Source organism: Geotrypetes seraphini, chromosome 3 (genome assembly GCF_902459505.1).
Source record: "Geotrypetes seraphini chromosome 3, aGeoSer1.1, whole genome shotgun sequence".
In the NCBI taxonomy this organism is placed as follows: domain Eukaryota; kingdom Metazoa; phylum Chordata; class Amphibia; order Gymnophiona; family Dermophiidae; genus Geotrypetes; species Geotrypetes seraphini.
The window spans coordinates 117,060,854-117,073,726 of record NC_047086.1 but is presented as its reverse complement, the minus strand read 5'-3'; the positions used below and the strand labels follow the sequence as shown (position 1 = coordinate 117,073,726).

Genomic DNA, 12,873 nt, shown 5'->3' with positions numbered 1-12,873 from the left:
CTTGGTTTGACAAAAGGAGAAAAATCTTCAGGGGAGAAATGTTCCCAATATTAAACAAAATGATTGCTTGTCTGATTGTATTATTCTGTGAGATCAAAGTATTTTTTATTCTTATAATTATTCCTTTAAAAATTGTTTTTCATATTTATAGGAAAAGGATAATCCTAATACATATTATAGTGAAGAAAATTTAGTGAATGTTGTGCAAAACCTCTTTGCTGCTGGAATGGGTACTACTGCTATAACTCTTCGATGGAGTCTCCTGTTAATGATGAAATATCCAGAGATTCAGGGTAAGACATTGGGATAGATTTATTACAGCAGATTAGTTCGTATTGCATTAGTTGAACTAACACTCATTAAATCATATGATTTACCACAGGTCTGTCTCACACAATGCAATGGGATCTGCTTATTAATAATGCACATTAATAACATTAACACATGCTAACACACTACCACACTTTAGTAATGAAACACATTGTGGGACATTTCATAGAAGTATTACACTTCATGAGGATTAGTGGTAACATTAATATGGCATGTATCCCTCTAAATCAGGGGTCTCAAAGTCCCTCTTTGAGGGCCGCAATCCAGTCGGATTTTCAGGATTTCCCCAATGAATATGCATGAGATCTATGTACATACACTGCTTTCAATGCATATTCATTGGGGAAATCCTGAAAATCCAACTGGATTGCGGCCCTCAGGGAGGGCACATGCTCAAGGCCCAGCACAGGAGGCAGATCTTCGGGCACCGGCACCAACGCACAGGACATGCTGGTGCCGGTGCGGAGGCTACACTAAAGTAAGAAGAGGGTTCGGATGGGTTGGGGGGACCTCAGGTCGTGGCGGGGGGGGGTGCCCTTTGGCGGTGGGGGGTGTCGGATCGTGGGTGGGAGGGTGCCGGTTCACGGGGGGGGGGGGCGCTCGCAAATCGAGGCGCGCTCGGTTTCCGAGGCGCCGATTTTGCAAATGTTTTGCTCATCTTGCAAAACACTCTCAAACCGGTGCACTCGTAAACCGAGGTACCACTGTACTTGGCACTGTTGCTGTTGTTCAACATCAAGTTACATAACAAAGCCAGATTCACCATCTGCCAATTAAAGGGTTAAATTTAGAGGAGAAAAATTTAGTTCATATATTACATTGCCAGATAAATCAACACTGTACATGACATTTTATTCTTTACACATATTTCCTTGTTTATGAATTGCTAGAAAAAGTCCAAGAAGAGATAGATAGAGTCATAGGATCTTCCCAACCTCGAACTGAGCACCGGAAACACATGCCATATACTGATGCAGTTATCCATGAAGTTCAAAGGTTTGCTAATATTGTGCCACTGAATTTACCTCATGAAACAAGCAGAGATATCAACTTCAAAGGATATTTTCTACCAAAAGTAAGTTTTGGGTTTTTTTTAAGTTCAATAATATTTACCGGTATTCAGTTATAACAACAGGTATCATACATATTACAATTTGGCTAGGTTACCAGAAGAGCAGATACAAATCATATGCATGATAAAATAACTAAGGTAAATGAAATTAATAAAATGACATAATGTCATAATTACTTCGCATATTGCTAACTTTAGCAATTAAAACTATATTGCAACATTGGAAGGATACTCATACAGTGGAATATATCACTTGGTTGAACACAACTGCTAAATATGAACGTTACTGCTGGAAAAAACCAACATTTTATGCTTATTTGAAAAAACATAGGAACCAAAAGTAAGTTTTAAGTCTGCTTCTTTTTGATAAAATTATTACTTTAAGGTGCAATTGGCTAGCATCTGAAGATGCAATATACACATAAAATTTTTAGTCTTAACTAAAACATCTTTTAGGGCTGCTTTCTCTCAGCATGATACCCCCTGTATATTTTTAGCCAGACTGAATAAATACTACTTTCAGGCTTCCATTATATCCCCAAAAATTACTATGAAAACTGTTCTCACCTTATGAATTGACCCATGCTTTCAGGAAGCAACAGAAAAAAAAAATCAGTTCTTTTGAAGAAAGATACCACATAACCCCTGATCCATTAAAAATTACAGGGTGGTGGTGAGTGTTTTTTAACTGCTGCCAGTGTTATTCCTGGATATTCAGTGCCAGGCCATGATGGTCAGAACAGCAAAGAAAGAGTATGAAGAGAGACTTGCCAAGGAGGCATGGAATTTTAAACCATTCTTTCGATATGTGAAAGGAAAACAACCGGCGAGGGAGGAGGTGGGACCCCTGGATGAGGGAGACAGGAAGGGAGTGGTATCGGAGGAAAAGGAGGTGGCGGACAGATTAAATAAGTTCTTTTCGTTGGTCTTCACAAAAGAGGACACATCCAACGTGCCGGAACCGGAAAAATTCTTCAAGGGGGATCAAGAGGAAAAATTATCGTGCATGGAAGTAAGCCTCGAAGACGTACTCAAACAGATAGATAGACTAAAAATTGACAAATCTCCGGGCCCAGACGGAATCCACCCGAGAATACTAAAGGAGCTTAGAGAAGAAATAGCGGAGTTACTACAGCAGATTTGCAACCTATCCTTGAAAACAGGGGTAATCCCGGAAGACTGGAGGATAGCGAATGTTACACCTATCTTCAAGAAAGGATCCAGAGGTGACCCAGGAAATTATAGACCGGTCAGCTTAACCTCAGTTCCGGGGAAGATGGCCGAATCATTAATCAAGGACAGTATCAATATAGAAAGAAATAAGCTGATGAGAGCAAGCCAGCATGGTTTCTGTAATGGAAGCAATCACAAAAATAGTGTAAAATACCACTTATGTGGAGCAATACACATCAGTATTGTTAAGTCCTTATCATTTAGGACATACTATACGGCCTCAGAAATGGAGCCTACGCACAGCAATGTAATCACAAGCTGAGACAATCCGCGTAGTTAAAATACTCCTGCTCCAATCATTGGCCACTACATACTTATTTAAAGTGCTAATTTTTAGCTTTTTTTGATAGATTTAGTGTTTAATTTAAGACTGATATAAGCCCTTAACCACTCAATACTGAAGAAATGATACTATAACTGTGATACTTTTTCAAAAAATCTTCTTCAGATACTGTGTGTATTATCCAGATTTGAAAAACTAGACCACAAAAACTTATCTGCTTTGTTTAGTAGTGTGTGTGTGTTAATGTCCCGGTGGCCCTGATGCAGCGGATGTATGTAATTCCCGCAAAACGCTGGCCGCGTTGGCAAATGGACATGTATCGAGGTTTTATTATAAAGACTCCGCCAGTGAAGACTACTAAACAAAGCAGATAAGTTTTTGTGGTCTAGTTTTTCAAATCTGGATATGGGTTGGTGGACTCAAATTTTCCACCATGAATGCATTGGTTAGAGTGGTTTATGAGGCCTGGGTCCTCCTCTCTATAGTTCATTAGCCTATCCACCAGACTATTTAAACCAACTCTGTGCTGCTCTACTAGGCTTTCCTATGCCAAGTGCTAATGTTTTGGAGGTAGGTATATATGTTTATATTCCAAGTTTTAGGGGGCGTATGTGGGGGTCTGTACTTTGTGTCTGCAGTGGTTATCTGGTCACTTTGGATATATTCTGGGCATTTAGACCTGTTTTTAGATCGCCTAAATCACAATATAGAAATTCCATCCAGGCAGCCTCCTAAACTTTCGATTATCTCTGCAGTACGACTACCGTATTTTCACGTAGATAACGCGCACCCGTGTAAAATGCGCACACGGGTATAGCACGCGAGAAACCGAAATATATGTTTAAAAAATTTTGTATACCGCACACACCCGTATACCGCGCATGCTGCCCGACTCTCCAGTCGCCGCCCAACTCTCCTTTCGCCCGCCCGACTCTCCTCTGGCCACCGCGACTCTCCTTTCGCCCGCCCCGACTCTCCTCTGGCCACCCCGACTCTCCTTTCGCCCACCCCGACTCCCTTCTCCCCCTTGAAGTCCTGTCCCCACCCTGAAAGCCTGATGACCCCCCTGACGTCCGATTCACCCCCCCGCAGGACCGCTCGCACCCCCACCCTGAAGGACCGCTCGCACGCACCCGCACACCCACCCCGAAGGACCGCTCACACGCACTCCCACCCGCACCCCCACCCTGAAGGACCGCTCGCACCCTCACAGCCTCCCGACCCCCCCCATCATGTAGAAGCTCCTACCGGTGTCCTGCTGCTTCCTCTTGGCGGTCCCAGCCCTACTGTGAGCCCTGCACCTGCACTGCTTCTTCCGGCAGTCCTGCCCTTTCTCTGATGTCAAGCCCTCTTGCCCTGCCGACTCCCCGACTCCCTGACATGATCGGGGCAAGAGGGAGCTCAAGCCCTCTTGCCCCCCCCCCCGACTCCCCAACACGATCGGGGCAAAAGGGAGCCCAAGCCCTCTTGCCCCGCCGACTCCCCAACTCCCTGACAATATCGGGCCAGGAGGGAGCCCAAGCCCTCCTGGCTCTGGCGACCCCCCCCCCGCTAGTTGTTCGGGCCAGGAGGGAACCCGTCCTCCTGGCCCTGGCGACCCCCCCCCGCTAGTTGTTCGGGCCAGGAGGGAGCCCAAACCCTCCTGGCCACGGTGACCCCCTACCCCCACCCCGCACTACATTACGGGCAGGAGGGAACCCAGGCCATCCTGCCCTCAATGCAAACCCCTCTCCCCCCAAAGACCGCCCCCCCAAGAACCTCCAACCGCCCCCCCAGCCGACCCGCAACCCCCCTGGCTGACCCCCACGACACCCCCACCTCCCTTCCCGGTACCTTTGTTTAGTTGACCGGACAGACGGGAGCCAAACCTGCCTGTCCGGCAGGCAGCCAACGACGGAATGAGGGCTTGAGCTCCCTCTTGCCCCGATCGTGTCGGGGGTGCCGCGGTTGGCTGGGGCAAGAGGGCTTGAGCTCCCTCTTGCCCCGATCGTGTCGGGGGAGTCGGGGAGTCGGCAGGGCAAGAGGACTTGACGTCAGAGAAAGGGCAGGACCGCCGGAAGAAGCAGTGCAGGTGCAGGGCTCACAGAAGGGCCGGGACCGCCAAGAGGAAGCAGCAGGATACCGGTAGGAGCTTCTACATGATGGGGGGGGTCGGGAGGCTGTGGGAGTGCGAGCGGTCCTTCAGGGTGTGGGTGCGGGTGGGAGTGCGTGCGAGCGGCCATTCGGGGTGGGGGTGCGAGTGCGTGCGAGCGGTCCTTTGGGGTGGGGGTGCGAGCAGTCCTGCGGGGGGGGGGGTGAATCGGACATCGGGGGAAGGGGAACTATGTAAAAAAAATTTTGTACAACGCGCTCACGCGTATAACGCACAAGGCTATGTACGGTTTGTAAAATCCGTGTATAACGCGCGCGTTATATGTGTGAAAATACGGTAAGTCTAGGTCGGCCCACATCCTGCTCAAACCACTCCTTCAAAAACGCCACTCTCAGCTCTGGGCACACAGTGGGATTCAGAGGCCTAAAAAGACTCTGGTTACATCTAAAAACTTATTTTGATTATTGGCACTTGGACGACCTGTTTATTAGGTCATCCAAGTGCCGATTTGATCAGGTTTTTAGACGTATTTTTGTTTCAATTATGAGCCCCATAGAGTCTGGTGAGGGAGAGGGGATAAGTAATTTCTAATGGACTAGTTATATTTCTTTAAGTACTCTGGCCTCTTTCTGGGGCTCTCCTGGAGTTTAAACCTGCATGTTAGTGGGCTCCAGTTCCTCAGAAAAAGTTAATAACATACATTGAGCTATTATTAACTGTCCTTGTGTAGTAATAAGCTGCTTTGCATGCATTTGCATATTTTGCAGTTTATTAGTATTTAACATATTTTGCAGTAAAAATCCTGTTAAGCTATGGTATTGACCTCCACTAGGGGTCTTTGGTGCCATTTTAAATCCAGAGTAGTGCTAGAATGGACCATTAGACTATCTGGGAGACCCTTGGATATGTTCTGTGGGTTTCGGAGTACAGGGAGGTACTTTTGGAGAGAACATTCTGGGGGAGATTGGATTAGGGGGAAAAGTTGGAATGAATAAGCCACTAAAGTTTACTCAGTTATTAATAGGGTGACCAACTCTCCCTTATTTCCTGGGAACTCCCTTATTAGAGGGCTTAGCTCTGCAGCATCAGTGGACAAATACATATAGCTTAGGACTAACAAACATGCAAATTTGTAAATTTTTATTCTACAATATTTTGACCTGTATATTTTATACAATTTCAATTAATCGTTTTGTTTAATATTATCCATTCCATGAATATTTGCTGGAGTGATGCAACTAAATCTCCCATAAATTCACGGCTGACAGACGATCACCCTAGTTGTTGAGCTGGGCGGTGGCATGGTATTAGGCTGCCACTAGCGCAGCTGCACTTAAAGCCAATTTATTGGAGGTTATAAGAAAATACAATTTATTGGAGGTTGTAAGAAAATACAATTTATTGGAGGTTGTAAGAAAATACAATTTATTGGAGGTTGTAAGAAATACACCAGTCACAGAAAAAGAGAGCCAAACAGTACAATGTCCTTCCCAGGCCAGCTTCAGTTAATAGAGGGGAAAGAAAGATGGCCCCAAAATGAAATCTTCAGACCATAATTTGGGGAACTCTATATCAGCATATCTGTAGGTTTTAGAAACACTGACCACATTTGTTTCAAATGACATGGGTTATGTCATTTTCTGTTGTTTTTAACCTTATATTTATATCCTCGGTGGTGACTCATTTCTCATGAGCATACTGTCAATAGCTCATAAATCACCTCACTCTTCATCAGGATAATGTACTTTTACTATTCATAACTCTATGAGATAAAATATCATTATTCGTTTCATACTTATATTTACTTGTGTGCTTTTTCATAATATATCATAAGAAATATAGCTTATCTTATATTCTTCTTGTCAACTGTCAATTGGCTTGCTGCTGCCATTCTTGACTCAATGCTTGCAAAATAAAGTACAGTACAGTAGCCCGATGAAGAGTGAGGTGAATGATTAGTAGGATGGTTGGATAGGCTGGAGTGAGCTTGGATGTTGCGCATATTCAGCATTTGGAACCTAGGACAAAGCCTGGTGGACTTTACAGAAATATCAAAGAAGAGACAAATTCATTTAATCATATATTTTTAATGGGTACAACTAATGGGCAGACTGGATGGACCATTTAGGTCTTTATCTGCCATCATTTACTGTGTTACTATGTTAGTCATGAGCTATTGAGAGTATGCTCATGTGAAACAAGTCACCACTGAGAACATATGTGAGGTTGGTTTTATATAATGTACCGTATTTTCACGCAAATAACACGCACCCGTATAAAACGCGCACACGGATATAGCGCGCAGAAATCACGATGATTTGCACAAAAACTTTGATATACCGCGCTCACGGGTATACCGCGCATGCTGCCCGACGCTCCTTTCGCCCGCCCTGACTTTCCGTGCGCTGTCCCGACTCTCCGTTCACCCCCCCTGACTTCCGTGCACTGTCCCCCCTTGAAGGTCTGTCCCCATCCTGAAAGCCTGATGCCCCCCCCGACGTCCGATACATCCCCCCCCCCCCCGAAGGACCGCCGACTCCCCAACAATATCGGGCCAGGAGGGAGCCCAAATCCTCCTGGCCACGGCGACCCCCTAACCCCACCCCGCACTACATTACGGGCAGGAGGGATCCCAGGCCCTCCTGCCCTCGACGCAAACCCCCCTCCCCCCCAAGAACCTCCGACCGCCCCCCAGCCGACCCGCGATCCCCCTGGCGACCCCCACGACCCCCCCACCCCCCTTCCCCGTACCTTTGGTAGTTGGGCCAGAAGGGAGCCCAAACCCTCCTGGCCACGGCGACCCCCTAACCCCACCCCGCACTACATTACGGGCAGGAGGGATCCCAGGCCCTCCTGCCCTCGACGCAAACCCCCCTCCCCCCCAAGAACCTCCGACCGCCCCCCAGCCGACCCGCGATCCCCCTGGCGACCCCCACGACCCCCCCACCCCCCTTCCCCGTACCTTTAGTAGTTGGCCGGACAGACGGGAGCCAAACCCGCCTGTCCGGCAGGCAGCCAACGAAGGAATGAGGCCGGATTGGCCCATCCATCCTAAAGCTCCGCCTACTGGTGGGGCCTAAGGCGCGTGGGCCAATCAGAATAGGCCCTGGAGCCTTAGGTCCCACCTGGGGGCGCGGCCTGAGACACATGGTCGGGTTGGGCCCATGTGCCTCAGGCCGCGCCCCCAGGTGGGACCTAAGGCTCCAGGGCCTATTCTGATTGGCCCACGCGCCTTAGGCCCCACCAGTAGGCGGAGCTTTAGGATGGATGGGCCAATCCGGCCTCATTCCTTCGTTGGCTGCCTGCCGGACAGGCGGGTTTGGCTCCCGTCTGTCCGGCCAACTACTAAAGGTACGGGGAAGGGGGGTGGGGGGGTCGTGGGGGTCGCCAGGGGGATCGCGGGTCGGCTGGGGGGCGGTCGGAGGTTCTTGGGGGGGGGGGGGTTTGCGTCGAGGGCAGGAGGGCCTGGGATCCCTCCTGCCCGTAATGTAGTGCGGGGTGGGGTTAGGGGGTCGCCGTGGCCAGGAGGGTTTGGGCTCCCTTCTGGCCCGATATTGTCGGGAAGTCGGCGGTCGTTCGGGGTGGGGGTGCGAGTGGTCCTGCCGGGGGGGGGGGATGTATCGGACGTTGGGGAGTCGGCCGGGCAAGAGGGCTTGGGCTCCCTCTTGCTCCGATCGTGGATGCGGGTGTGAGCGCGTGCGAGCGGTCGTTCGGGGTGGGGGTGCGAGCGGTCCTGCCGGGGGGGGGGGATGTATCGGACGTCGGGGAGTCGGCCGGGCAAGAGGGCTTGGGCTCCCTCTTGCTCCGATCGTGGATGCGGGTGCGGATGGGAGCGCGTGCGAGCGGGTCGTTCGGGGTGGGGGTGCGAGCGGTCCTGCTGGGGGGGTGAATCGGGCGTCGGGCGGGGTGGGAACTATGTTTTAAAACTTTGGTATACCGCGCTCACGCATATAACGCGCGAGGGGTATGCGCGGTAGGTAAAAACGCGTATAACGCGCGCGTTATATGCGTGAAAATACGGTATTTTAGAGTAGAGATATCAATGTAGTTTATGAATAGGAACACAGCTGCACCATAGCGCCTACTGTTTGAGTAATAAAAAGCAGTACTGAGCAAAATCACACTGTTGTCAACAATGTCCCCAACCCCCAACCCCCCAAACAAACAAAAAAAAAATAGTTGAACTTGAAACAGGAAACTCCATAAATGACATAGGAAACTTGTCCTGTACACCCTAAGTCAGTTCTTTCTCCTCAGTGTCAGCTTTCACTTAGCAACACAATGTGATTACCCTTTACCACTTTTACTTTTAATTAATTATTTATTTATTTATTTTCTCATATAGGGAACCTATATCATTCCATTTTTAACATCTGTACTGAGAGACAAGACATATTTTAAAAATCCAAAAGAGTTCAACCCTCAGCATTTTCTGGATGCGGGTGGAAAGTTTGCAAAAAATGATGCATTCATGCCTTTTTCAGCTGGTAATTTGCATTTCTTTCTGGTATATTGTAATCACTGTTTAAGATAACCCATTCACAATTTATATGTTTAAATAACAGTATTTGTACATATGTGACACATTCATGTGTGAAACTAGTTTCAGATACTGATATCTATGCATATAAATCTGCACTATGTGTAAATTACAAGGGGCTGTAGTTTTGGAGAGGAATGGGCAGAACCAAAATCTGTATGTGTATTCCTCATTTCAGAAAGGGAAGTCATATGCATGTCCTAATATTTCAGTATTGGTATTTACAGCTGCTCTTTCACATACCTGCTGTATTTTTAAAGACGTGCTTGCTTGGGTCAGCCCTTTATAGAAGCTGCTTTTAAGAAGGGTTTGGACAATTTACTGGAGGAAAAGTCCATAGTCTGTTATTGAGAAAGCCACTGCTTGCCCTGGATCGGTAGCATGGAATGTTGCTACTCGTTGGGTATTGGCCAGGTACTAGTGACCTGGATTGGCCATGAGAACGGGCTTCTGGGCTTGATGGACTTTTGGTCTGACCCAATAAGGCTATTCTTATGTTTTTATGCTCTTAGTTCCCTATAGCTTATTTCTTCTTCCAAAATGAAAATTAATACGTATTGTGAGCTTTGTTGTTAATTAGTAGGATTTATGTATTTAGTTTGCAAAATGGCAGGTCTAAACATGTAACCTACACATATACCGTATTTTCTCGCATATAACGCGCGCGTTATACGTGGTTTTTAGGTACCGCGCATACCCTTGCACGTTATACGCGTGAGCGCGTTGTACAAAATTTTTTTGCATAGTTCCCCCCCCCCCCGACGTCCGATACACCCCCCCGCAGGACCGCTCGCACCACCACACAACGAAGGACCGCTCCCACGCACCCGCACCCCCACCCCAAAGGACCGCTCGCACGCACTCCCACCCACACCCGCACCCCCATCCTGAAGGACCGCTCGCACCCCCACAGCCTAACGACCCCCCCCCATCATGTAGAAGCTCCTACCGGTGTCCTGCTGCTTCCTCTTGGCGGTCCCGACACCCGACACGATCGGGGCAAGAGGGAGCTCAAGCCCTCTTGCCCCAGCCAACCGCGGCACCCCCGACATGATCGAGGCAAGAGGGAGCTCAAGCCCTCTTGCCCCCCCAACTCCCCGACACAATCGGGGCAAAAGGGAGCCCAAGCCCTCTTGCCCCGCCGACTCCCCAACTCCCCGACAATATCGGGCCAGGAGGGAGCCCAAGTCCTCCTGGCCCTTGCGATCCCTCCCCCGCTAGTTGTTCAGGCCAGGAGAGAGCCCAAACCCTCCTGGCCATGGCGACCCCCTACCCCCACCCCGCACTACATTACGGGCAGGAGGGATCCCAGCCCTCCTGCCCTCGACGCAAACCCCCCTCCCCCAATGACCGCCCCCCCAAGAACCTCCGACCGCCTCCCCCAGCTGACCAGTGACCCCCCCTGGCCGACTCCCACGACACCCCCACCCCCTTCCCCATACCTTTGTTTAGTTGGCCGGACAGACGGGAGCCAAACCCGCCTGTCCGGCAGGCAGCCAACGACGGAATGAGGCCGGATTGGCCCATCCGTCCCAAAGCTCCGCCTACTGGTGGGGTCTAAGGCGCCTGGGCTTTTCAGAATAGGCCCGGGAGCCTTAGGTCCCTCCTGGGGGCGGGGCCTTGGGCACATGGTCAGGTTGGGCCCACCTGGGGGCGGGGCCTGAGGCACATGGGCCCAACCCGACCATGTGCCCAAGGCCTTGCCCCCATGAGGGACCTAAGGCTCCCAGACCTATTCTGATTGGCCCAGGCGCCTTAGGCCCCACCAGTAGGCGGAGCTTTGGGACGGATGGGCCAATCCGGCCTCATTCCGTCGTTGGCTGCCTGCCGGACAGGTGGGTTTGGCTCCCGTCTGTCCGGCCAACTACACAAAGGTACGGGGAAGGGAGTGGGGGTGTCGTGGGAGTCAGCCAGGGGGGTCGCGGTTCAGCTGGGGGGGGTGGTCGGAGGTTCTTGGAGGAGCGGTCATTGGGGGGAGGGGGTTTTGCGTCGAGGGCAGGAGGGCCTGGGATCCCTCCTGCCCGTAATGTAGTGCGGGGTGGGGGTAGGGGTCGCCGTGGCCAGGAGGGTTTGGGCTCCCTCCTGACCCGAACAACTAGCGGAGGGGGGTCGCCAGGGCCAGGAGGACTTGGGCTCCCTCCTGGCCCGATATTGTCGGGGAGTTGGGGAGTCGGGGGGGCAAGAGGGCTTGAGCTCCCTCTTGCCCCGATCGTGTCGGGGGTGCCGCGGTTGGCTGGGGCAAGAGGGCTTGAGCTCCCTCTTGCCCCGATCGTGTCGGGGGTGCCGTGGTTGGCTGGGGCAAGAGGGCTTGAGCTCCCTCTTGCCCCGATCGTGTCGGGGAGTCGGGACCGCCAAGAGGAAGCAGCAGGACACCGGTAGGAGCTTCTACATGATGGGGGGGTCGGGAGGCTGTGGGGGTGCGATCGGTCCTTCAGGGTGGAGGTGCGGGTGGGAGTGCGTGCGAGCGGTCCTTCGGGATGGGGGTGCGGGTGCGTGCAAGCGGTCCTTCGGGGTGGGGGTGCGAGCGGTCCTGCGGGGGGGGTGAATCTGACGTTCGGGGTGGCATCAGGCTTTCAGGGTGGGGACAGGACTTCAAGGGGGAGAGGAGAGTCGGGGCGGGCGAAAGGAGAGTCGGGTTGGCCAGAGGAGAGTCGGGGCGGGCGAAAGGAGAGTCGGGTTGGCCAGAGGAGAGTCGGGGCGGGCGAAAGGAGAGTCGGGCAGCATGCGCGGTATACAAGTGTGCGCGGTATATAAAAATTTCTGTACATAAATTTGTGTTTTTCGCGTGCTATACCTGTGTGCGCGTTTTACACGGGTGCGCATTATCTACGTGAAAATACGGTAAGTTGTGAAGCGACACTGTGTTTATGTAACTTACACATGTAAATTGATGGTTCAATTTTTCAATATTTATCTTTGAAAAGTAGCTACTCCTGCTGTACATGTGCACAAATACATTGGTACTCCTGTAGATACTTTCCAAAAGGCTCTACAAGGACAAATCGTTTTCTATACCTCTACCAGAATTATATACACCGGTCCTTTTTTTGAGTGGGTATTGATATAGGCAAGGGGGGTAGCACATACATATATATTAAAATTTAAAGGGTTAATATCTTGATCCTTAATCCTTATTGCCACCTCCTCCTTGATGTTGTGCAAAAATCTTACTGTTGCTAATTTACTTTATACAGTAGTTGAATTTTAATAAAGCATTGTCACAGTAACCCCACTTCTACTAAACCACGTTAGCCGTTATAGCGCAGGGAGCCGCACTGAATGGCCCACGCTGTTCCCAATGCTCATAGAATTCTTATGAGCAT

At 50.2% G+C, this 12,873-nt stretch overlaps 1 protein-coding gene across 1 annotated transcript in view; it reads left to right on the top strand.

Moving 5' to 3' along the window:
- LOC117356545 (cytochrome P450 2K1-like) overlaps positions 1-12,873 on the top strand; it is a 98,202-nt gene that overhangs the window by 76,897 nt on the left and 8,432 nt on the right. The window contains exons 6-8 of the mRNA XM_033935895.1: positions 152-293; positions 1,221-1,405; positions 9,356-9,497. Coding sequence (XP_033791786.1) covers positions 152-293; positions 1,221-1,405; positions 9,356-9,497 — 469 coding nt within the window. The remainder of the gene's footprint in view (positions 1-151; positions 294-1,220; positions 1,406-9,355; positions 9,498-12,873) is intronic.